At 35.7% G+C, this 25310-nt stretch overlaps 1 protein-coding gene across 4 annotated transcripts in view; it reads left to right on the plus strand.

Annotated features, from left to right (window-relative positions):
- DYNC2H1 (dynein cytoplasmic 2 heavy chain 1) overlaps positions 1-25310 on the plus strand; it is a 344715-nt gene that overhangs the window by 250438 nt on the left and 68967 nt on the right. For all 4 annotated transcript variants that reach the window (XM_079101898.1, XM_079101901.1, XM_079101899.1 and 1 more), the window contains one exon: positions 7860-7976. In XM_079101898.1, coding sequence (XP_078958024.1) covers positions 7860-7976 — 117 coding nt within the window. The remainder of the gene's footprint in view (positions 1-7859; positions 7977-25310) is intronic.

Below are 25310 nucleotides of genomic sequence, written 5' to 3' on the forward strand. Positions count from 1 at the left end.
ACAGAAAACATGACTCTGTTTTTGGCTGGTATACATTTCACACTATACATAATGTTTTTTAACATCATGTATAAAAAATATTTGCACTCTTTTTCCTTTGCACTTACCTTTGCATTTTTTTCTGTCATGTTTGACAGATTTAAAACACAAATAAGTGACAGTAAATGCTAACAGAGTAAAACAGCACATCTTCTGACTACCAACTAGTGATGGTTTGTAGTCTAGCAAACATGATAAATTAGATGCAGTTGTATAGTTCAGATAGAGCAAGTGAAAATAATTCATCAGAAAAACAAAGAAAATCAAACACTAAATTACTGCAATTTAAGGCTGGAAAATCAATCAAATGCTCTAAGAGGAACCTGAGTTTAACAAAATTATTGTGGATGTTTAACAATTAAGTAGTGTATTTATTTGGAAAGGTTTATAGTCCTTATTTTATTACAAGTTTTAGTTGTATAAGAACTTAACAAAATATGAAATATGATCCAGTATGTTAAAAAGGAAAAAATACCTAACATCTTTCAAAAATCAAATGAAAAAGTGGTCAACATATACAGATATCTGAATTTTAAAATACTGCCTGAGGAAAACATATACCTGTTTGTTTGTTTTTTAAATTCATTTTGATTGTGTTGGAAAATGAGATAACACAATTTTAATATTTTTTTGGTTCTTTTTAGTCATACATGACAGTAGAATCCATTTGAATAAAATTATACAAGCATGGAATATATCTTATTTTAATTAGGAATCCCATTCTTGTGGGTGTACAATGATGATGGGCTTCACTTAGTCACATAGGAAAATTACATTAGAGTAATTCTATGGCCTTTCCTATTCCTGTCCCCTGCCTGTCCCTTCATTCCCCTCTGTCTAATTTACTGAACTTTTCTTCTTTCCCTTTCCTCCCTTTATTGTGGTTTAGCTTCCACATATCAGAAAATATTCAACCCTTGGTTTTTTGGGATTGACTTAGTTCACTGGGCACCATAGTCTCCAGTTCCATTTATTTACCAGCAAAAGTCATAAAATTATTTTTATTTATGGCTGAGTAGTACTCCATTGTGTACATATACCAAGATTTCTTTATCCATTTGTTTGTGGAAGGCATAGCTATGGGGTTCCAAGCTTAGCTATTGTGAATTGTGCTGCTGTGAACATTGATGTGGCTTCATTGCTGTAGCATGCTGATTTTAAATCCTTTGGATATGCTGAGGAGTGAGATAACTGGGTCAAATGCTGATTCCATTCCTAGTGTTTGAAGAATCTCCATAATGCTTTCCAGGCTGGTTGCACTAATTTGCAATCCCACCGATAATGTGTTAGCATACCATTTTCCCAACATATTTACTAACATTTATTGTTACTTGTATTCTTGATAGTTGTCATTTTGATTGGAGTAAGATGAAATCTCAGTGTAATTTTAATTTGTATTTCTCTAATTGCTAGAGATGTTGGGCATATTTGTTGACCATTCTTAGCTCTTCTTTTGAGAAGATTCTCTTCAGCTCCTTTGCCCATCTATTGATCAGGTTATTTAGGGGTTTTGGTGCTAAGCTTTTTGAGTTCTTTGTATAACCTGGATATTAATGCCCTGAAATGCAGGTTGCAAAGATTTTCTCAAAGGCTCTTTTTTCACACTCCTGATTGTTTCCTTTGCTGTGATTTTTAAATTTTATTTCTTGTGCTTTAGAAACCTTTTAAGGAAGTCATTTCTTCAGCCAATATGTTGAATTGTTGGCCCTACATTTTCTTCTAGTATGTGCAGGATTTTTGGTCTAAAGAGATAGGGGTTTAACTTCCTTCTGCTAGAACAAAATGGATTTCCAGTTTTCCCAGCACCACTTGTTGAAGAGGCTATCTTTTCTCCAGTGTATGTTTATGACACCTTGTCTAGTATGAGGTAAATGCATTTATGTAGGTTTGTCTCTGGGTCTGCTATTCTGTTCCATTGGTCTTCTTGCCTATTTTGGTGCCAGTGTCATGCTGGTTTTGGTACTATAGCTCTGTAGTATAATTTAAAGTCTGGTATTGTGAGGTCTCCTGCTTCATTTTTCTTGTTTAGAATTGCTTTCTATTTTGGATCTCTTACATTCCCAAATGAATTTCATGACTGCTTTTTCTATTTCTGTGAAAACTGTCATTGGAATTTTGATGGGAGTTGCATAGAATCTGAATTGCTTTTGGTAGTATGACCTTTTCGACAGTAATATTTCTGCCTGTCCAAGAACATCAGAGGTCTTTCCATCTTATAAGTTCTTCCTCAAATATTTCTTTAGAGTTTTTTAGTTTTCATTGTAGCAATCCTTCAACTCTTTTGTTAGAATGGTTCCTAAATTTTTTTGAGGCTATTGTTTATGGAATAGTTTTCCTAATTTCTCTTTTAGCTGTTTCATCCTTTGCATATAGGAATGCACTTGATTTGTGGGTGTTGATTTTGTATCCTGCTACATTGCTGAATTCATTTATGAGTTCTAGAAGTTTACTGGTGGAGGTTTGGGGTCTTCTCAATGTAGAATCATGTATGTAAGCATACTTTGAGCTCTTCTTTCTTGTTTGTATCTCTTGAATTTCTTTCTTTTGCATAGTTGCTCCCACTAAAGTTTCAAGTTCTATGTTGAATAGAAGTTGTGAAAGAGGGCATCCCTCCCTGTCTTGTTCCAGTTTTTAGAAGGAATGCTTTCAGTTTTTCTCCATTTAGAATGATGTTGACCTTGAGTTTGTCATATATAGCTTTTGCAATGTTGAGGTATTTTTCTACTATCTCTTGTTTTCCAATGTTCTAAATATGAATGGATGCTGTATTTTGTCACATGTTTTTCTTCTTCTGTTGAGATAATTATGTGGTTCTTGTCTTTAGGTATGTGATATGTTATGTTTATTGATTTCCTTATGTTTAACCAACCTTGCATCCATGAGATGAAACCCACTTGATCATGGTGCACTTTTTAATATGTTTTGTATGTAATTTGCTGGTATTTTATTAAGAATTTTTATATCTATGTTCATCAAGGATATTGTTCTAAAGTTTTCTTTACTTGATTTGTCTTTGTCTGGTTTTGGTATCAGGGTAATACTTGCTTCATAGAACATGTTTTTAAGAGTTCCCTCCTATCCTATTTCATGGAATAATTTGAGGAAGATTGGTATTAGTGCCTCTGTAAAGGCCTGGCAGAATTTGGCTGAGAATCCACCCAATCCTGGACTTTTCTTTGTTGGTGGACTTTTGATGGCTTATTCAGTTTCATTACTTGAAGGTGATCTGTTTAAATTTTCTATATCTTCCTGGCCCAATTTGGGAAGATCATCTCTTTCTAGGAATTTGTCAATATCTTCAAGAATTTCTATTTTATTGTGGTACAAGTTTTCAAAATAGTTTCTGATTATCTTTTGTATGTTGTTGGTGTCTGTAGTGATATTTCTTTTTTCATCATCATTTTAGAAAGTTGAATTTTTTCCCTTTTTATCTTGGTTAGAATGGCTAAGGGTTTATCAATTTTATCTATTTTTTCAAAGAACCAACTTTTTCATTGATTTTCTTTTTAAAAAAATTTTAAATCTCAATTTCATTGAGTTTGGCTCAGTGAAAATGATTTCAGTTATTTCCTGTGTTCTATTGCTTTTGCTATTGATTTGTTCTTTTTCTAGGGCCTTGAGATGTAATGTTAGATTATTTATTTGGTGTCTTTCTATTCTTTCAATGAAGGAGCTCAAACATGGACTTTCCTCTTAGAACCACCTTTGTAGCATTCCAGAGATTTTAATATGTTCTTTCTTCTACTATTCTCATTTTACTTCCAATTTTTTTTTATTTCACCCCTGATTTCTGCTATTCATTGATCATTTAATAGCATAGTATTTAGTTTACAGGTGTTAGAATAGCTTCTATTTTTTTTGTGTGTCATTGATTTCTAATTTCATTCCATTGTGATCTGATAGAATGCAGAGTATTAACTCTAATTTTTTTGTGGCCTAAAATGTGGTCTGTTGTAAAAAATTGTGTTACTGAGAATAAAGTGTATTTGATCATTGATAGATGAAATATTCTATATATGTCTGTTAAGCCAAATTTTTAATTATGTTTTTTAGTTCTGTAGCTTATTTAATTTGTTTGAATAGATCTATCCACTGTTGAGAGAGTTGTGTTAAAGTCACCCAGTATTGTTATGTTATGGTCTGTTTGATTCCTGATATTGTGAAAGGTTTGTTTGATGTCCATAGATACTCCATTATTTGGGATATAAATATTTATGACTATTATTTCTTCTTATTGTATGATTCCTTGAAGCACTATGAAATGGTCTTCTTTGCTCTGCTGTTTAACTTTGGTTTGAAGTCCGCTTTATCTGGTATGAGAATAGAAACTCCCTATTTTTTATTAGATCCACGTGAATAATGTTTTTTTCCCATACTTTTACCTTCTGTCAATTTCTTTGCCTATGCCTTGAGTTTCTTGGAGACAGCATATTATTGGGTCTTCTTTTTTAATCCAATCTGCAAGCCTATGTTTTTTGGTTGATGAATTTAGACCATCTGCACTTAATGTTGTTATTGTGAGATACTTTTTATTTCCTCTCATTTTGATTTATTTCTAGTTTTTAAAAGTTGAATTAGTTCTTTGATTGACTGTTCTTCCAGTGTAGCTTATCCCCCTGCTACTTTTCATTGTTATTCTCCATTTCTTTTCCATGTAATATTTTATTATGTATGTTTTATTGTCCCAGCTTTCTACTTGTGAATTTTTTAAATGTTTTTTTGTGGAGTTGTATTTCATCTTCAAATCTGTAGCTTAATTTTCCTGAGTGTAGTCTTCTTGGTTGACATCCTTTTCCTTTCATAGCTTGGTATTTGTTATTCCAATACCTACTAGCTTTTAGGGTCTGTGTTGAAAAACCTGAGATCTGGATTGGTTTCCCTCAAAATGTTACCAGTTGTTTTTTCCTCTAGCAGTCTTTAAAATTCTGTCCTTATTCAATTTCATAATAATGTGTCTTGGAGTGGGTCTGTTGTAATTTCATATGTTTGGAGGGCTGTATGCATCCTGTATTTGCTTCTCCATTTCATTCTTAAGGCTTGGGGAATTTTCTGGCATTATTTCATTGAAAAACTTATGCCTTCTTTTAGTTTGTTCTTCAGAGTCTTCATCAATCCTGAGGAATCTTAAATTTTTCATGTTATCCCACACTTCTTGAAAGTTCTGTTCATATTCTACTAACATCTTTTCTCCATGGTCAACATATTTTCCAGATTATATATTTTGTCTTCATTGCCTGAAGTTCTATCTTTTAGTTTGCTGATGATGCTTTCCATTGAATTTTTTATTTCATTTATTTGATCAATTAATTTCAAGCATTTTTTATTGATTCTTCAGAATCCCTATCTCCTTATTGAAGTGGTCTTTCACTACTTGTATTTTCTCTGATTTTACTCCTTACATCATTTTTTGACTCAGAGATATGTTTAATCATGAATGTTCTATATTTCTTCCCTGACCTTTCCTCCACTGTGGTGTGAGTGAAGTTTGTTGTTGAAGTATTCTGTGTTGTTTGGGATGGTTTGTTACCTTGCTCTTTCATATTGTTTGTCTACTCATCTATCTTGGTGAATCTTTAGCTGCAGAGTTTCTACAGCTTATATTGTCCTTTCATATTCTAATACCTCAGATTATGGAGGAAGTAAACAATAGCATCACCCTTTGTAAACAATATATATCAATAGACTAGGAGCTTAGTTCCTATTATAATATCTACAATATTAGTTTGCACAATAAGCAGAAATAGTAGGATCAGCAATTTTCAGTGGTTAAAAAGTATAAATAATCATAAATTATGTCTAGCACAAAATTTGACAATAGGTTTTGTTAATTATTAATTATTAGTTCTATAGGATTGGTGGTTGGGGACTGGCATTACATAAACCTATTATTGTTAAGATGTATTAGTCAAGGATAGCTTGACTAAGAGGAAGAAGATATAGGAGCTTAGAAAAGTGTTTGCAGTTTCAAAGGGTGAAAAATGCTATGGTGACAGGATGTCTTGGTTATGAGCTGGGAGGAGAAAAAACAAGTAAAAATTTAAAGGAAAAGTGAAAGTGGGAACAGTAGAATTTGACTGTTAACAAAAGAAAATAAGAGGGAAGCAAGGGCAATGGAGTAGAGGAAAAGATAATTCAAAAGTAAATCAAAACATACTAATTAAAAACCTTAACTCTCAAAAAACAGCAAGGAAAAATAAGTACCTTCAAAAAAAGGGGTTAGAAATGAGAAGACAGAAACATATGTATATGTATAAATGTCCTTGAATAAATTAGTACACATTAAAAAAAAGGAATAATGAAAAATCATGGTGAAAAGTTAAGGAATTCTTTCCAATATTTGTAGACAAAATTAGTTGGTGAGAATACATGTTTTCTGTCTGCTCAACTGATTTTCTTTTCATTTATTTTTAAGGTCTGAACTAAGCATGGGAGTGTGGGCCATGGGCTGTTGAGTCCTTCCTTTTTATTGTGTTGCTTGCTGAGTTGCAAGTTGGGGTTTAAGACTTCTCAATTTCCCTTGTCAGAGTGGTGTCAGGTGGAATGGGATGAGATGTTGGCTCCCCTCCCTGGGCGGGTTTACTGCTGGGCTCTGTTAGAAGAGTTTCCCTGAATGGAGTTCCTGGGAATGGAGCTTAGGTTTAGTGAGGTTCCAGGAACTTTATTGTGTGGTGAATTGTCCAGTGGTGTTGAACCAACAATGGACCTGTAGGGCCTAATAGAAGCTAATCTCTGTTGGGAGATCATGCCCCAGAAATCTTCCCAAGGTTCTACTTGTGGGACGTGGAGGTTATTCTTGGTCACTTCTGTTGCTCTTGGATCTTGCCCATTTTGGCCTCTTGGTGTCAATCTTGAGATGAGTAGCTGAGCGCTGAGTGCTGAGTGCCAAGCTGGGTGCCAAAGTGGCAGGCCATGCAGTGGGAATTTTAATATTTAGTTAAAACATTGTAAAGAACAATCAACAATACTTCATTGATGTGTGTGTGTGTGTGTGTGTGTGTGTGTGTGTGTGTGTGTCACACACCACAATATTTGTGACCCAGTATTTAGCATACTTGGTAGTATTTCAGATCATTTTTAACAAGTGATTAAGGAGGTTAATAAATGCTCTTAAAATGAGCCATTTAATACTATTTTAGGGAAAAAAAATACTGAGTTGATTGATTTTAATGAGAATGATAGAGAAGGTGATAATAGTAAATTATAGAAGAAAAGTCCAAAACAAGGAATAATTATTTACCTTCCTTCATTTTAATTAACTCACCTAGACTTCTTTTGTTGGAGCCCTGTGTGTAGAGGAAACATTGAAATGGCAACCTAAAATTAGAGGGCATTAAAAGTTAGATTTATGAATAATTTTTTATCCATCAGTAATTATGTACAATTGGCTTACCATTTTATATAGTGTTTACTATGCTATTGACTATCTTTCCTACCATTTTATATTTTTAAAAACCTATGTTGGCATTTTTGAAATTATGAAATTTAAATCAAGCAACAGAAAATAATGGATTTCAAAAATTAGCAAATAAAGCTCAGGTTATTAATAATGGATAATGAGGTCTTTCTGCATAACGAAGGAACTTTGCACATAAGAGACATTACAATTATAATTTTATAATGGTTTCCCTCAACTTTACATTCTTTTTAACTACTAAAAATAAAATCAGTAAAAATATGAAGCCAATTTTGCAGAGATAATAGTACTAAAACCTGTTCACAATATATTTGATCATTTTTATAAAACAAATAAGCCTGGTTTTGCACTGGTATTGTTTCTCTGAAGTTATTTCTATTTATTGCTACTTATTTTTTTCATTCAGGTTATTTCAAAGTTGAGGATCTTGGGCAGATCAGTAACAGCTGGTTGCAAATTTGATAGAGAAATCTGGTCTAATGAACTTTCTCCTGTTCTCAATCTCTGGAAGAAACTAAACCAGGTTAGTAGTGGAATATTCTTCTATTTCTTCTTTCATTTTTCTCCCCATCCTTTTTAAAAAAATTTTTTAGTTGGCAATAGATCTTTTATTTTATTTATTTATATGTGGTGCTGAGTATTGAACCCAGGGCCTCTACACATGCCAGGCAAGTGCTCTACCACTGAGCTACAACTCCAACCCCTCTCCTTATCCTTTTTTCCCAAGTTTCCTAAACCTATGCTTTCTTCTTCTGCCTAAGTTATGTAAGGAATCACATTTCACATATTCTTATCAAGTGATGCCCTTTATCTTTCTTTGTATCAATTTATATTCAAGTTAATGTAAATTGTAACCCAATTCACACAAATTTTCAATTCTTTCCTTTAACAGTTTATTTCCTGTGTTGATATTTGGTAATATTCATTTTATCAGGACTCAGCTTCTTTTTTACAGTTTCTAAGCCCATTTCCCAACTTTTATAAAAAAGACTGAATTTTTCAAGATTTATAGAATACTTGAAATGCGTGAACATATACAGCCACATATATAATATAAATTATGCATATACATATTATATAATATGAATTTTTACTGAGAATAATATACTATTTTCAATCTTCAGGTAAAGAATAAGATGGTAATTGAATGATTTAAATTATTGTATACTTATTAAATGACAAACCAATGGTAAAAGTAATTCTAATTATTTCAGAGAACTAATGTTACATGTTAGAGATCTAATATACAATAAACAGGTATCTGTTGGAAATTTTTCTTCTTTCTGAAATGTAAGTAAACTTATTTGGCCCAATTTCCAGAGTTTGGGTGAGATTGAATACTCCTGCATTGTTTTGTCACCTTATTTACTTTTAATTTTTTTCTATTTCTGTACCTGAATTTGCCCTGGCCATGTTGTTTTTAACACCATATTTGATCTGAGCTTGAAGCACAATTTTTATCTCTGTTTTTCACAGGAATACAGTAATGAGATTTTGCAAGGAACAGTTCAAGTTAACATATGATTTTTTTTTACTAAATCACTTCCCTTGGGACTATATTCTTTGAAATTGTGGCACTTCTGTTGTGAGTGAGCTGTCATTAACATAGACCAAACACATTTGTGATTTTCCAGCATGTCAGAATTTAATGAGTAATAATAAATTCATAGGCTACACCAATTTCAGTGGTGGCAGTTCACAGAATACTCACAGATCACCTGATAGTCATAAGCTGAGCAACCACAAGTTCTTTTGTTCCATTTTTCATTTCTAATATTTGTAACATTCAAATTGCTTATCAAACTTCATACAATTATATATATACATATTACATATATGTATATATATATATATACACACAATTACATATATATGGGGTGAAAGAGAAAGTCAAAAAAGGTAAAGAGAGTTGTAGGGTTATAGAATGCTGAGCCAAGAGCACTGATAAGAGAGATGAATGCAGAATCAGAGTCATTGTAGGTAGTCAGATAAGGATTTTAAGGGACTAGTTCTGCACAGTTGCCAAAACAGGGTCTGGACCTACAGATGGCAGTTTCAGATTTTAAGTACTCCTTGATTTAATTTGATAAGTTAGCATATGTAAGTTATTTGTCAATCTGCCTTATGGTTGTACTGGGAGATGGTGGTGGTTTATGTATACAAAGACTAGAGTCATTCTATCGTTGTACTTCCACTCAAACTGGAGTAGCTCATGGCAAACTACTGCTTTACAAAATGGAGTAACTGGAGTTTAGGCACAGCCTGAAACTGCCATTCTATACATCATGGAGTAACTCAGAGCAGGTCACAACCTGCTTTCCAGAACTTTCTAAAGTGACTGTTTAGTCTTCCTGTCCTCCCTGCTTCTGTTTATCCGATTTTATTGATGTCCCACTCCTGCCCCACTGCTAACGCACATATATACCAACTTTGTAATTCTGAGAAATTTTTTTCTACTACACAAAGAGGATCATGGATAGGATTTCAAATGTAAATTGTTTGCCTTCTAAGACCCAACCCAAGAATAGAAACTCAAACTACTTTGCCTTTCCACAAATCCTCGATTGAATGTACATAATAACCTATTATTAGTACTCTGATGTTTGATTTATGCCAGGAGGTATAAATCACTACCCTAGTTCTCACTACCCTAGTTCTACATACAGAGGAAAAAGGGTGGAGTACAATATCCAAAAACATTGTGGTAAACCTATAGACAGAAGCAGAGATTGTAGTGTTTGTTGCTGAAAGATTTTATTTTAGGGGAAACACCATGGGAGAGGTCAGTAGGCTTTCCACATGAGTAGTCATTCTCAAAGGGTAGGCACATGGGAAGGAAACCAGGAATCCCAAACTAAAACAAAGTATTGAAGGGAAGGATAAAAGTAGATTTTAGAGTAATTTTCTGGACCCATTGATGTTTAAGTACTTTGGCTTTTATTGATTCTACTGAACTAGACAGCTGTCCTGTGATTAAATTTGGGAGCCACAACTTTTCAGTTCATTGTCCACATTCTTCTTAATTTTCTTTCTGGATCATATAATGCATCTTTTTGAAAGCTCATTTGATTACTTAGGAATAAAATGAAGTGTCAAATAGTTAGCATGAGCATTTGTGGTCTCATCCCAATCAGGCTGGCTGTCTTCTTTTGGTTCTTTGAGCCACATGTTTCATGTTTCTGTTGCTATTTTCTTTTTTTTTTTATTTTTAATAAACCAGGCTCTTTTTTAGAGTGTAGTCTCATGGTTTCCTCTGCATAGACTTACCTTCCTCTCCATTTAAATGGTAATTTTTTAATAATCCTTACTAGTTTAGCAGAAATACCACTTTGTATCCATAACTTTTCATAGATATACATTGTAAATTTTGTGGTAACAAAAATGAGTGAACTATTACCTTGTTCTGAAGCAGCTCACAAAATATTTAATGTCTGGGTTCACAAAAATGGTATATGTAAAAAGGATCAATTTCACTCTATTTGCATTTTTTCCTTATTATGAGAAGCCTCTCTTTAGTCACCACTTGAATAGTTACAGTTCCAATTTAATAGTTTTTTTCCTTATAAGAAAATACACAAAAGTTAAAGAATTACAAACTGAAAAAGATTATATGGGGAGGGGCAGGGAGAAGGAAAGATAATAGAATAAGACAAGCATCATAACCCTATCTACATGTATTATTACACAAACAGTGTGACTCTACTTCATGTTCAACCAGAGAAACAAAAGTTTTACCCCATTTGTGTACATTGAATCTAAATTTAAAAAATAAAATTTAAAAAAAGAAAAATATTATAAATTCACTCCCAGGATAAACCTTTTTTTCATAGCTTTATTGAGGTAAAATTGAAGAATTATAAAATGAACATATTTGAAGTATGCAATTTGATCAGTTTTGACATGTATGTAACCAATACAATCAATATGAAAAGCATTTCCATTACTTTTTTAAAATTTGAGATAAAGCAGACTGTGTTTTCTGCATGATTTATTACATTAGAAATCAATCACCTTAAGATATATAGAACCCCACCTTCACAAATGGCACACTTATGAATATCTCAGAGGTCAAGGAAGAAAGCACAAGAAAAGTAAATAAAAACTGCTTTGAACTAAGTGATAATAAAAACAAAATATCATAATCTCTAGGTTGAAATAGTACTCAGATGAACATTTATAACTTAAAGTACTTGTATCAGAAAGAATGTAGAATAACAATCAAATTATTTTCAAATTATTTAGTAGGAAGGAAAAAAATAAGAGTAGAGCAAAAATATATAATAGAGGAGAAATAATTCTGCTAAAATTTGATAAAAATAAGTCTAATCAAGAAAAAACACGTAAAAATTAATATCACAAGAAAGGGAGCTATCAAAATAACCCTACAGATGCTAAAAATTTATTAAAGTAATAGTACAATTGTATGCCAACTTATATGATAGGTTACCTATTATGGTCTATATTAGAGAAGGATCTGTGTGCTGCTGAGAAGAAATTGTATTCAGTTATTGATGAATGTCTGTTAAGTCTAAATATCAAATGTGTTTTTCACTTGTATAGCTTCTTTATTTAGTTTTTATTTGGAGGATCTATCCAGTGATGACAAAGACATGTTAAAGTCACCCAGTATTATTGAGTTGTGGTCTATTTGATTCTTGAAATTGAGAAGGGTTTGTTTGATATATGTAGATGCTCCATTGTTTGGGGCATAAATATTCATGATTGTTATGGCCTGTTGTATGAGTACCTTAAGCAGTATGACATGGTCTTCTTTGTCCCTTCTGATAAATTTTGTCTTAAAGTCTACTTTATCTGATATGAGGATGGAAACCCCTCCTTATTTATGCTGTCCATGTGAATGATATGTTTTTACCCATCCTTTCACCTTCAGTCTGTGCATGTTTTTTGCCTGTGAGGTGACTCTTGGAAGACAGTATATAGCTGGGTCTTGTTTTTTAATCCAATCTGCCTGTCTGTATCTTTTGATTGAGGAGTTTAGGCCATTAACTTTCAGAGTTATTATTGAGATGTGATTTGTATTCCTGGTCATTTGGGTTTATTTCTAGTTTTTAATTTGATTTAGTTTCTCCTTTGATTGACTGTTCCTTTAGTGTAGTTCCTCCCTTTGCTGTTTTTCACTTTTTTTTTCATCTTCATGAAATATTTTGCTGAGAATGTTCTGAAGAACAGGCTTTCTAGTTGCAAATTCTTTTAATTTTTGATCATGGAAAGTTTTTATTTCATCTTCAAATATGAAGCTTAATTTTGCTGGATATAGGATTTTTGGTTGGCACCTATTTTATTTCAGAGCTTGATATATGTTATTCCAGGACTTCCTAGCTTTGAAGTCTGGGTTGAGAAATCAGCTGAGATACAAATTGGTTCCCCTCTATACATAATCTGATATCTTTCTCCCACAGGCTTTAAAATTCTATTCTTACTTGGTATGTTAAACATTTTCATTATAGTGTGCCTTGGTGTGGGTCTATTGAATTTTGTATATTTGTGATCTAGTAAGCCTCTTGTATTTGATTTTTCCATTTCATTCTTTAAGTTTGGGGTTTTTTTCTGATATTTCATTGAAAAAATTGTGCACTAATTTGGTTTATATTTCTGCACCTTCATCTATCCCAATAAATCTTAAATTTGGTATTTTCAGGTTATCCCATAGTTCTTGGAAGTTCCGCTCCTGGTTTCTTATCTTCTCTGTGCAGTCGACTTTATTTTCAAGGTTATATATTTGTCTTCATTGGTATGGGTCTGTCTTCCAAGTGATCTAGTCTGCTGGTAATGCTTTCCATTGAATTTTTAATTTTGTTTATCGATCCCTTCAGTCTGTAAATTTCTGCTTGATTTTTTTTTTTAGAATCTCTACCTTTCTTTATCGAAGTGATCTTCCATTTCCTGTACTTTCTTTCTGATTTCACTCCTTACATAATCCTTTACCTTGCAGATCAGTTTAATAATGTACATTCTAAACTCCTTCTCATGTTTACCTATGTTGTCAATGTTTTCTGTTATTGGAATATCTTGGTTTGTTTGGGGTAATTTGTTCCCTTGCTTTTTCATGTTGTTTGTGTGTCTACCCATCTAACAGTATGGATCTGAGGTAGTAGATTTTCTACCCTGTGTACTTATAGTGTCCCTGAAGGTCTCCAGTATCTCATTGTTAGGGGGGAGACAAATAATACTAACAACCAGCACAAATAATATACAGCATTAAACCTAATAGTTCCTACTACGACATCCAAAATGTTGTCACAACAAACAAATTATATCATCCGTTATTGCCTACAATAAAAACAACAAGTTTGCAAAATGGTTTATAATTTTAAATGGTCGACAGGGAGAGAACAGAAATGATATAGGATGTGATGATTAGGAGGGAGGAGGAGAGAAGAAGTAGAAAATTAAAGGAGCAAAAGAGAGAACAATAGAGATTAGCTGTTAGCCGAGAATCAAGAGAAATAGGAAGGAGAAAAATGTGTGTGTGTGTGTGTGTGTGTGTGTGTGTGTGTGTATACATACACATATATAAAGTAAAAATTTTAAAAATTAAAAATAAAAATAAAAGAATACAGAACTAAAATATACTAATCACACATCCTAGTTCACAAAAAACTAATCCATGAAAAATAACTGGCTTCAAAAATGCTAGAACTAAGAAAAAAACAAATCTGAATATGTATAAATGTCCATGTATTTATTAAGGTCACAATTAAACAGAAAGAGAATTTTAAAAAAATCTTGATGAACAATTAATTCTTTTCATTAGCGTTCAAAAGATTTTTAAGTTCCTCTACTCTGCAATTTTAGGTGGGGTCTTGGAGCATGATGCTCCACTGTCTGGATTGCTAGAGTGAGAGAGGTAATCCTATAGGCAAATTTCTGGATGCAGGGTTTAGGCTTAGGTGGGCTCCAGGCTCTTTGCTGAATGCCAGTTGGTCTGGAGATTTTAAATCAGCACACCTCCAGTGCCCAGTATTTGGTGTTCCATGCTGGAAGACTGTATTCCAAAGGTCTCCCCTGAATTCCACTTGTGTGGTGAAGGACCCAATTCTTAGTCCCGTCCCCTATGTCACCTCTAGACCCTAGGTTTCTTGGTCTCAGGTTCAGTCTCCAAACAATCTCTCCCACCCCCACCCTTGCAAGTTCCCAGTCCTGCAAGCAGTCAGATTGGAGGAGGAGAGATAGAGCCTGGTGAGGTTCCATGACCAGTTATCCCCTGTGTAAACCTCTCCTTGATATTTGATTTTCTCCTCGTCACTTAAGCATACTCTGTCATGCAGTGTGTGTTTACTGGGTGTGTATTTCAGGTCAAACTCGGGTTTGCCAGGAATCAGCCCCCTCCGCTCCTGGACCCCATCTAGCCACTGCAAAAATGTTCCTTCCTTAGTCCTCTGCATACTGCCTGGAGAGATGGCAGCTTCTTTTCTCTCACACAGATATCTTGCAGTGCATCTTTCACATTTGCTGGACAGTGTGTCCTTGATCTCTAAATGGTCCATTCCTAGACATGCCTTGTTCCTCCCAAAAATGTGGGTTTCTTTAATTCCCTGATCCCTCCACTATGTTCAAGGAGAGACCACTCTGACTCGTACTTCCAGCCAGGCACAGCACCAGCTGTGCTGCTGGGTATTTTTTCCTTATTTTATTATAGCCATGCTCCTGAATTCCTGATCTGTTTTGAATGTCCAGTTTTAAATCTCAGTGAAGTCCCACCCCTTTTTTTTTTGGTTCACTCATTTTGCTGAGAAACTGCATGTCTGCTTTTTTGGTTTCACTCCATGTGGCAGCCAGGAAAGTGACCTCCTCTATTCTGCCATCTTTGAAAACCTCTCAAGATAAACTTCTTAGTAAGCATTGTATTTTCAGTATGAAGAGCATGTTTTTACTTTTTTACTTTTAAAGATGAAGAGATTATTTGCCATACCGTAGTGTGTCCATATACATACATGTATATATATGTATATGTATTTACATATACATATATATATAATGTTTTTATTTGGACATAACTTTTCTTTTCCTGTCAAGGATCAAGTAAATGCAGTGTGTTAAATTTCCCACTAGGTGAAATATTTGTATCATATCAGAGCTATTTCCTGTTTGGTGAATAGGTTGAAGAGTATCTGTTTACTAGTTTGTCCAAGATTGGTGTACAGCTGGTTTTTACTTGCCCAGCCATTCCTGAAGCCATGTGGTTATAGTTCACCTCTGTTTTGAATGGATGGCTTTGTGTCTACTGCTCAGGACCTGACTGTTAAATATGTTGAATTTTCATTGATAATCTTATATAATAATAGAAAGGTGACTTCCAGAGCCAGACTAATAGGATATGGCTTATTTCCTAATATTTCCTTAATGTGTAACTTAGGAAAATTACTCACCTTCCCTGTACCTCTCTCTTATCTGTGAAATGGGGATAATAGTATGACCTCACAGAACTTAAGGATTAATTGACTTAATAGACATCAAACTTTTGTAGTACTACCTAGTATACATAAGCATTCTTTTAATTTTTCATTTTACTTTTATTAAAGATTTGATTACAAATGATTATTTACTATACATGACCGTTATTTCATTTGCCACTTTGCTAAGCAAATTGTTTTTATTTATGTGATTATATTATTTTTCAGTCATTCATATTCAAAATATTTTAGTCAAATATCTGGGATTTTGGTAGTTTATACTAGGGATATTATATAGATACTTGTGGAGTTTACAGTTAGTTTGTAAGGGAGACATTAAAAAGTGAAGCAAGTAAATGACAGATGCATATATTATCAAAATTATTTTATATGTTGTGAATGGAGAATACAGACTGTTGGGGGCTGTGCCATGTGGGCTGCACCACAATGGCGCCTGGCAGCCAGCTGGAAGTTGTTTTGATCACATCGGCAGTGAAGAGGTTAATTAACATAAGCACACCCAGGTGATTTATCATTGGCCATATTCAATTAAGTCCATGCACACAGCGTGTGCACAGGTGTTCCTGAGTGCTCCTGCTCGTTTTAACCTTTGCAGTGCTAGGGCAGCTGGCTCCTTGCCTGATTTCAACTGGCGTGGCCCCACGCTCTGCCTCCTGGAGGGAATATAAGCGGGCAGTAGGCGGAGGGCAAGGAGGAGCAGCAGAAAGATGCAGCTAGCAGGGAGAAGAAGCTAGCGGAGATAAGAATAAGCTAGCAGAGAAAAGAAGCAGCTAAAAGATGCACCTAGCAGAGAGAAGAAGCAGCTAGCAGAAAGAAGCAGAAGAAGAAGCAGCAGAACTCTAAGAAGAAATAGATCTCTGATAAGCGTAGAAGCCTCTCTTTCTCTAAAACTTTATAAGCAAAGCCTATCTTTCTCTCAAAGCTTCTCTTTCTCTAAAAATCAAGCAAGCTTTTCTTCCTCTATGAGCTAGAGAATAAGCAAGCAAGCAAGGAAGCAGCACAGAAATAGAAGTAGTTTATTTCCAGTCCCCCTCCGATAAATACTTGCGCTATTGTTGCCACAGGTGGTGACAACAGACACTGTTAGTATATGAGAGAATATCTATTTGGGACTAATAGTTAGGGAATATCTAGCTTGAAAAGTGAAAATAAATCCAAGATGTGAACAGTGAAAAGAAACTAGCTAGGTGGTCAGAGGGAAGACTATTCTAAGGAGAGGTAACAGCATGCACAAATTTGCCAAGAGAAAAAGGTTGCCACAGTCAATAAAATTGAAAGGAAGTCACTGTGAAAGGATTACAGAGACTAAAGGATAGAGTGGCATGATGCAGGGCAGATGCTATGGTCTGAATGTTTGTTCCCCTTCAACCCCAAATTTTGAATCAAAATCCCAAAGTGATGGTATTTGGAGGTGGGGGCCTCTGGGAGGTACTTGGGTCATGAGGGTAGCATCTATGAGAATGAGATTAGTGTCTTTATGAAAGACCTATGAGAGATCCTGAACCCCTTCTTCCACAAGGACATCATGAAAGATGGCCAAAAAATGATGTCTGTGAACCCCAAAGTGGGCCTTCACCAGACAAGAAGTCTACTAGCACCTTGAACTTGAATTTGTCAGCTTCCAAAACTGTAAAAAATAAGTTCTTGTTTTTAAGCCACCCAGCAATATTTTGTTATAGCAGCCAAAATGGACTAAGAAGGTAGGGTACACTTAAGATAAGTACAGTGTGGTCTGGGGAAGTAACTTAATAGTAGATGTGCTTGCCAAGCATGTGTGAAGCCCCAGTTTCTATACCCAGTACTGCAAAAAACAAACAAAAAAAATAAGTGGAAAACAATAAAAGAGTTTTAAGTAGTGGAATGGGTATAGTTCAATTTAGAATTTCAAAATTTCAAAAGGTTTCTCTGGCCGTTGCATAGAAATTAGTTTGGAGTGGTCAGAGGAAGTAAGGAGAACAGACAGGTAGCTTCTGCATTAATCTAAGTAAGAATCATGGTGACTCAGATTATAGTGGCAGAGCAGATAGAGAAGTGGGTATATTCAGGTAAGATATTTGGAAGTGTCATTGAAAGAAACTGAACATGAATTTACATGTGGGGGAAATTAAGGGAAGAGGAGCATGAAAAGATAAAGCCTGAGTGGAAGTGGCACCATTTACTGAGTTAGGAAAACAGCAGCAAATTATGCAGTGGTAAGGTTGGAATAGGTAGTGATGCCACAGGGATGATCAAAAGTTTAATTTTGGGCATCTGGCAGGTTCAGATATGCAAGTGTGGAGGTCAAAAAGGATGTTCAGGAACTGTCAGCATCTCTAATGCATTTAAGTCATTGAAAAGCATGTCTTCTAAAGATAGAGGGGTGAGAAAGAGATACCAGTAATGAGCCCTTGAAGAATGCCAGCATTTACAGATCTTATTAGGAAAGATGTGGCCAAATTATTAATGAGGTAACTGTTGGAATAATGAAATTATGTATAGCCAGGAGCAAGGAGAGTAAAGTATGGCAAGATTAAGCCTTCATTATATTAAGGGAAGTTAGTTACATCAAGTTATCCTAAATTATCTATGAGAAGATATTTGTAATTATATTGATGGGACTGGACATTTTTGAAATTAATCACAGACCTTTGATATAAAAACGAAAATCCAAAACAAGAACACAGAAGACTAGTATCAGAAACCTTGAAAGAGAATACTTCACTGGAACAGAATAGTTAACTATGCCAAATTCCTTCTGTGATAAGCAAAATGAGGATAGAATTCACCACAGATTTTCATAGTAAAAGTTATTAGTGATTTTTTTTTTATTGTAAACAAATGGGATACATGTTGTTTCTCTGTTTGTACATGGCGTAAAGGCATACCATTTGTGTAATCATAAATTTACATAGAGCAATGATGTTTGATTCATTCTGTTATTTTTTCCCTTCCCCCCACCCCTCCCACCCCTCTTTACCCTCTATACAGTAGTTCCTTCCTCCATACTTGCCCCCCTCCCTAACCCTAACTCTAACCCTTCCCTCCCCCCCATTATGTGTCATCATCCACTTATCAGCGATATCATTCGTCTTTTAGCTTTTTGAGACTGGATTATCTCACTTAGCATGATATTCTCCAATTTCATCCATTTGCCTGCAAATGCCATACTTTTATTATTATTTATGGCAGAGTAATATTCCATTGTATATATATATACCACAGTTTCTTTATCCACTCATCAGTTGAAGGGCATCTAGGTTGGTTCCACAATCTGGCTATTGTGAATTGAGCAGCTATGAATATTGATGTGGCTGCATCTCTGTAGTATGCTGATTTTAAGTCCTTTGGGTATAGGCCAAGGAGTGGGATAGCTGGGTCAAATGGAGGGTCCATTCCAACTTTTCTAAGGAATCTCCACACTGCTTTCCAGAGTGGCTGCACTAATTTGCAGCCCCACCAGCAGTGTATGAGTGTACCTTTCTCCCCACATCCTCACCAACACCTCTCGTTGCTCGTATTCTTGATAATCGCCAATCTAATTGGGGTGAGATGGAATCTTAGGGTGGTTTTGATTTGCATTTCTCTTATTACTAGAGATGTTGAACATTTTTCCATATGTTTGTTGATTGCTTGTAGATCTTCTTCTGTGAAGTGTCTATTCATTTCCTTAGCCCATTTGTTGACTGGACTATTTGAATTCTTGGAGTAGAGTTTTTTGAGTTCTTTATAGATTCTGGAGATTAGTGCTCTATCTGAAGTATGATTGGCAAAGATATTCTCCCACTCTGTAGGCTCTTTCTTCGCATTGCTGATAGTTTCCTTTGCTGAGAGAAAGCTTTTTAGTTTGAATCTATCCCAGTGGTTGATTCTAGCTTTTATTTCTTGTGCTATGGGAGTCCTGTTGAGTAAGTCTGGTCCTAGGCCGACATGTTGAAGATCTGGACCTACTTTTTCTTCTATAATCTGCAGGGTCTCTGGTCGGATTCCAAGGTCCTTAATCCATTTTGATTTTAGTTTTGTGCAGGGTGAGAGATATGGGTTTAGTTTCATTCTGTTGCATATGGATTTCCATTTCTCCCAGCACCATTTATTGAAGAGGCTATCTTTTCTCCATTGCATATTTTTGGCACCTTTGTCTAGTATGAGAAAATTGTATTCATTTTGGTTTGTGTCCATGTCCTCTATTCTGTACCATTGATCTACCTGTCTATTTTGGTACCAATACCATGCCGTTTTTGTTACTATTGCTTTGTAGTAAAGTTGAAGTTCGGGTATTGCGATACCCCCAGCTTCATTTTTCCTGCGAAGGATTGCTTTCGCTACTCTGGGTTTCTTATTCTTCCAGATGAATTTCATGATTGCTTGCTCTATTTCTGTAAGGTACATCATTGGGATTTTAATTGGAATTGCATTGAATCTGTATAGTACTTTTGGTAGTATGGCCATTTTGACAATATTAATTCTGCCTATCCAAGAACATGGGAGATTTTTCCATCTTCTGAGCTTTTCTTTAATTTCTTTCTTTAGTGTTCTGTAGTTCTCATTGTAGAGGTCTTTCACCTCTTTTGTGAGATTGATTCCCAAGTATTTTATTTTTTTCGATGCTATTGTGAATGGGGTAGTTTTCCTAATTTCTCTTTCTGAAGATTCCTCACTTATGTATAAAAATGCATTGGATTTATGAGCATTGATCTTGTAACCTGCTACTTTACTGAATTCACTTATGATTTCTAAAAGTTTTCTGGTGGAATTTCCTGGTTCCTCTAAGTATATAATCATATCATCAGCAAATAGGGATAGTTTGAGTTCTTCTTTTCTTATTCATATTCCTTTAATTTCTTTGGTCTGTCTAATTGCTCTGGCTAGTGTTTCAAGGACGATGTTGAATAGAAGTGGTGAAAGGGAGTAACCCTGCCTTGTACCAGTTTTTAGGGGGAATGCTTTCAGTTTTTCACCATTTAGAATGATATTAGCCATGGGCTTAGCATAGATGGCATTTACAATGTTAAAGAATGTTCCCACTATCCCTATTTTTTCTAGTGTTTTGAGCATGAAGGGGTGCTGTATTTTATCAAATGCTTTTTCTGCATCTATAGAAATAATCATGTGATTCTTGACTTTAAGTCTATTGATATGGTGAATGACATTTATTGGTTTCCTCATATTGAACCAACCTTGCATCCCTGGGATGAAACCCACTTGATCATGGTGCACTATCTTTTTAATACGTTTTTGTATGCGATTTGCTAAAATTTTGTTGAGAATTTTTGTGTCGATGTTCTTTAAGGATATTGGTCTGAAATTTTCTTTCCTCGATGTGTCTCTGTCTGGTTTGGGTATCAGGGTAATATTGGCTTCATAGAATGAGTTTGGGAGGGTTCCCTCCTCTTCTATTTCATGGAATACTTTGAGAAGTATTGGAATGAGCTCTTCTTTAAAGGTTTTGTAGAACTCGGCTGAGAACCCATCTGGTCCTGGATTTTTCTTTGTTGGTATGCTTTTGATGACTTCTTCTATTTCATTACTTGAAATTGGTCTATTTAACTTGTGTTTGTCCTCCTCGTTCAGTTTAGGTAATTCATATGTCTCTAGAAACTTGTTGATGTCTTCGAAATTTTCTATTTTGTTGGAATATAGATTTTCAAAATAGCTTCTAATTATGTTTTGTATTTCCATCCTGTCTGTTGTGATATTTCCTTGTTCATTCCGAATTTTAGTGATTTGGACTTTCTCTCGTCTTCTCCTTGTTAGTGTGGCTAAAGGTTTATCAATTTTGTTTATTTTTTCGAAGAACCAACTCTTTATTTTGTCAATTTTTTGTATTGTTTCTTTTGTTTCAATTTCATTGATTTCAGCTCTGAGTTGAACTATTTCCTGTCTTCTACTACTTTTGATGTTGGTCTCTTCTTCTTTTTCTAGGGCTTTGAGCTGTAGTGTTAGGTCGTTTATTTGTTGATTTTTCTTCTTTTATTGAATGCGCTCCATGAAATAAATTTTCCTCTAAGTACTGCTTTCATAGTGTCCCAGAGACTTTGATATGATGTTTCTTTGTTGTCTTTTACCTCTAAGAATTTTTTAATTTCCTTCCTAATATCTTCTGTTATCCATTCATCATATAATAGCATATTGTTTAATCTCCAGGTGTTGGAGTAGCTTCTGTTTTTTACTCCTTCATTTATTTCTTATTTCAATCCATTATGATCTGATAGAATACAAGGTAGTGTCTCTATCTTCTCGTATTTGCTAACATTACCTTTGTGGCATAATATATGGTCTATTTTAGAGAAGGATCCATGTGCTGCTGAGAAGAAAGTGTATTCGCTCTTGGTTGGATGGTATATTCTATAAATGTCCGTTAAGTCTAAATTATTGATTGTGTTATTGAGGTCTATGGTTTCTTTATTCAATTTTTGTTTTGAAGATCTGTCCAGTGGTGAGAGAGGTGTGTTAAATCACCTAGTATTATTGTGTTATGGTCTATTTGGTTTCTGAAATTGAGAAGGATTTGTTTGACATACATGGATGAGACACTGTTTGGGGCATAGATGTTTATGATTGTTATGTCTGCTGATTTATTGTTCCCTTAAGCAATATGTAATGTCCTTCTTTGTCCCTTCTGACTAACTTTGGCTTGAAGTCCACATTATCGGAAATGAGGATGGATACTCCAGCTTTTTTGCTGAGTCCATGTGCATGGTATGTGTTTTCCCATCCTTTCACCTTTAGTCTATGGGTATCTCTTTCTACGAGGTGAGTCTCTTGCAGGCAACATATTGTTGGATCTTTCTTTTAAATCCAATCTGCCAGTCTTTGTCTTTTGATTGATGAGTTCAGGCCATTAATAGTCAGGGTTATTATTGAGATATGATTTGTATTCCTGGTCATTTGGCTCATTTTATTTATTTATTTATTTATTTTGACACAACTTGTTTCCTCCTTTATTTGACAATTCCTTTAGGATAATTCCTCCCATCGCTGATTTGCTTCTTTGTTTTTTATCTCTTCCTCATGGAATATTTTGTTGAGAATGTTCTGTAATGTGGCTTTCTTTTTGTAAATTCTTTTAGCTTTTGTTTATCATGGAAGGATTTTATTTCATCGTCAAATTTGAAGGTAAGTTTTGCTGGGTATAAGATTCTTGGTTGGCATCCATTTTCTTTCAGGGCTTGAAAAATGTTGTTGCAGGCCCTTCTAGCTTTTAGGGTCTGGATTAAAAAATCTGCTGATATCCGTATTGGTTTCCCCCTGAATGTAAGTTGGTTCTTTTCTCTCACAACCTTTAAAATTCTGTCTTTATTTTGTATGTTAGGTATTTTCATAATAATGTGCCTTGGTGTGGGTCTGTTGTAATTTTGTATATTTGGAGTCCTGTAAGCCTCTTGTACTTGGTTTTCTATTTCATTCTTCAGATTTGGGAAATTTTCTGATATTATTTCGTTGAATAGGTTGTTCATTCCTTTGGCTTGTTTCTCTAAGCCTTCCTCAATCCCAATAATTCTTAAATTTGGCCTTTTCATGATATCCCATAGTTCTTGGAGATTCTGTTCATGATTTCTTACCATCTTCTCTGTTTGTTCAACTTTGTTTTCAAGGTTAAATATTTTGTCTTCAATGTCTGAGGTTCTGTCTTCCAGGTGTTCTATCCTATTGGATATGCTTTCTATGGAGTTCTTAATTTGGTTTATTGTTTCCTTCATGTCAAGGATTTCTGTTTGTTTTTTTTTCAATATCTCTAACTCTTTATTGAAATGATCTTTTGCTTCCCGTATTTGCTCTTTTAACTGTCGATTGGTGCGATCATTCAAGAGCCTGCATTTGCTCTTTCATCTCATCATTCAGTGCGTGCATTTGCTCTTTCATCTCATCGTTTGCTTCCCTGATCATTTTAATTATGTACATTCTGAACTCCTTTTCTGTCATTTCTTCTGCCATGCTGTCATTGGGTTTTATTGATGTAACATCTAGATTTGTTTGCGGCATTTTCTTTCCTTGTTTTCTCATATTGTTCAGGTATCAGTGGACCGCTGAGATATTGCAGATTTCCTCCACCGACTTACAATGTCCCTGAAGATTTCTATATATCCCCTCTTAGCCTTCAGTAGGTTGAAGTTTTGGAGGAAGTTGATAATGCGGTGCTCCACAGGGAAGCTGCCTCTCTAGGAGTGGTGGCCTTCAGGTGGGGTATATTCCCTGCTAGTGGGCAGAGGTGCCTCCACTTTTTGACCAGTTGTCATCCAAAGGGTAACTAGGCTATGGGCTGAGGCAAGGTCTGTTTGGGCCTGTGTCTCTGGTTTTACTGTCCTTGTGGGGAAACCTCACCTGGCAGGGAACTCACCCAGTGGGGAGGTCTCGCTGTTCAGTTCCCCTCCTAGAGGTTCTGTTCAGTTCACATCTACCACCTGGGTTGGGCAGCCTGCTTCTGCAATGCTCTCAGGGACCCGGACCTACCTCCTGGGCCTGGAAGCCTCGCCCTTCGCAGACGATTCTCCTTAGGCTGCCTCTCCTCAGAGAAGCTGCCTGCAGTCCTGGAACCTTCACTCCGCCCCTCAGCTTGTCTGTGTGGCTCTTCCACCAAGAAGCCACCTAGGTCCTGGGACCCTGCTCTGCACTTAATCGCCTGGCTATGGGGCCCCTCCTCTGAGCAGCCACGTGGAGCCCCTTACAATTGCTCCGAGTCCCAGTGACCCGCCACACGCCATGTGCTCAGGAGCGGTGGTTCTGAGTCCAAACCACTCACCACGCTCCTCCTCCAGGCAGCCGCCCGGAGCCCTGGTGCGGCTGCTCCAAGTCCAAGCGACTCGCCGTGCCCGTGCTTCTCCTCCTCCTCTGGGAAGCCCCCGGTGTTCAGGGGTGGTCACTTTGAGTCCAAACAGCTCACCACGCACCTCCTCCTTTGGGCAGCCTCCCGGAGCCCCGGTGGGTTACTCCGAGTCCCAGAGCTGTGCTGAGCGGCCTCCTCTACGATGGTCCCAGTTGTCCGCGTTCACTGCTCCAGCGGGGGGGAGGGGTGTCTTCGTCGGACAAATCTACTTCACAAAGTTCCCTGGGTTCGGGGCTACCGCCCCATCCAGGACGCCTCCCCAACAGGAGAGACTCACCCGGCGGCTTTGAGTTGGTCCCAAGTCTCTCAATATCTCCTCTTCTTGAGTCCTGAGTCCTGGAGCAACATGAAACACAGCCACCCTCTAGTCCGCCATCTTGAAATTCCCTTGTTTTTGTCTGAAAGATAAAAAACACTAGGTTGGTTTTTGGATAATGGAAATGATCTACTAGAGAAAGTAGTTGAAAATGCTGAAGGATTAGGCAAAGTTCTCAAACTATTCAAGGAAAAAGAAACATGATTTTTCCTAAACCAGTAGTCTGTGATAAATATAAAAACTTCCAGCTCCATTAATATATTTTAAAATATATTCCCATGGACTCAGGATAACTTGATTTAACTA

The sequence above is a fragment of the Sciurus vulgaris genome, assembly GCF_902686455.1.
Source record: "Sciurus vulgaris genome assembly, chromosome: 11".
Taxonomy (NCBI): Eukaryota; Metazoa; Chordata; class Mammalia; order Rodentia; family Sciuridae; genus Sciurus; species Sciurus vulgaris.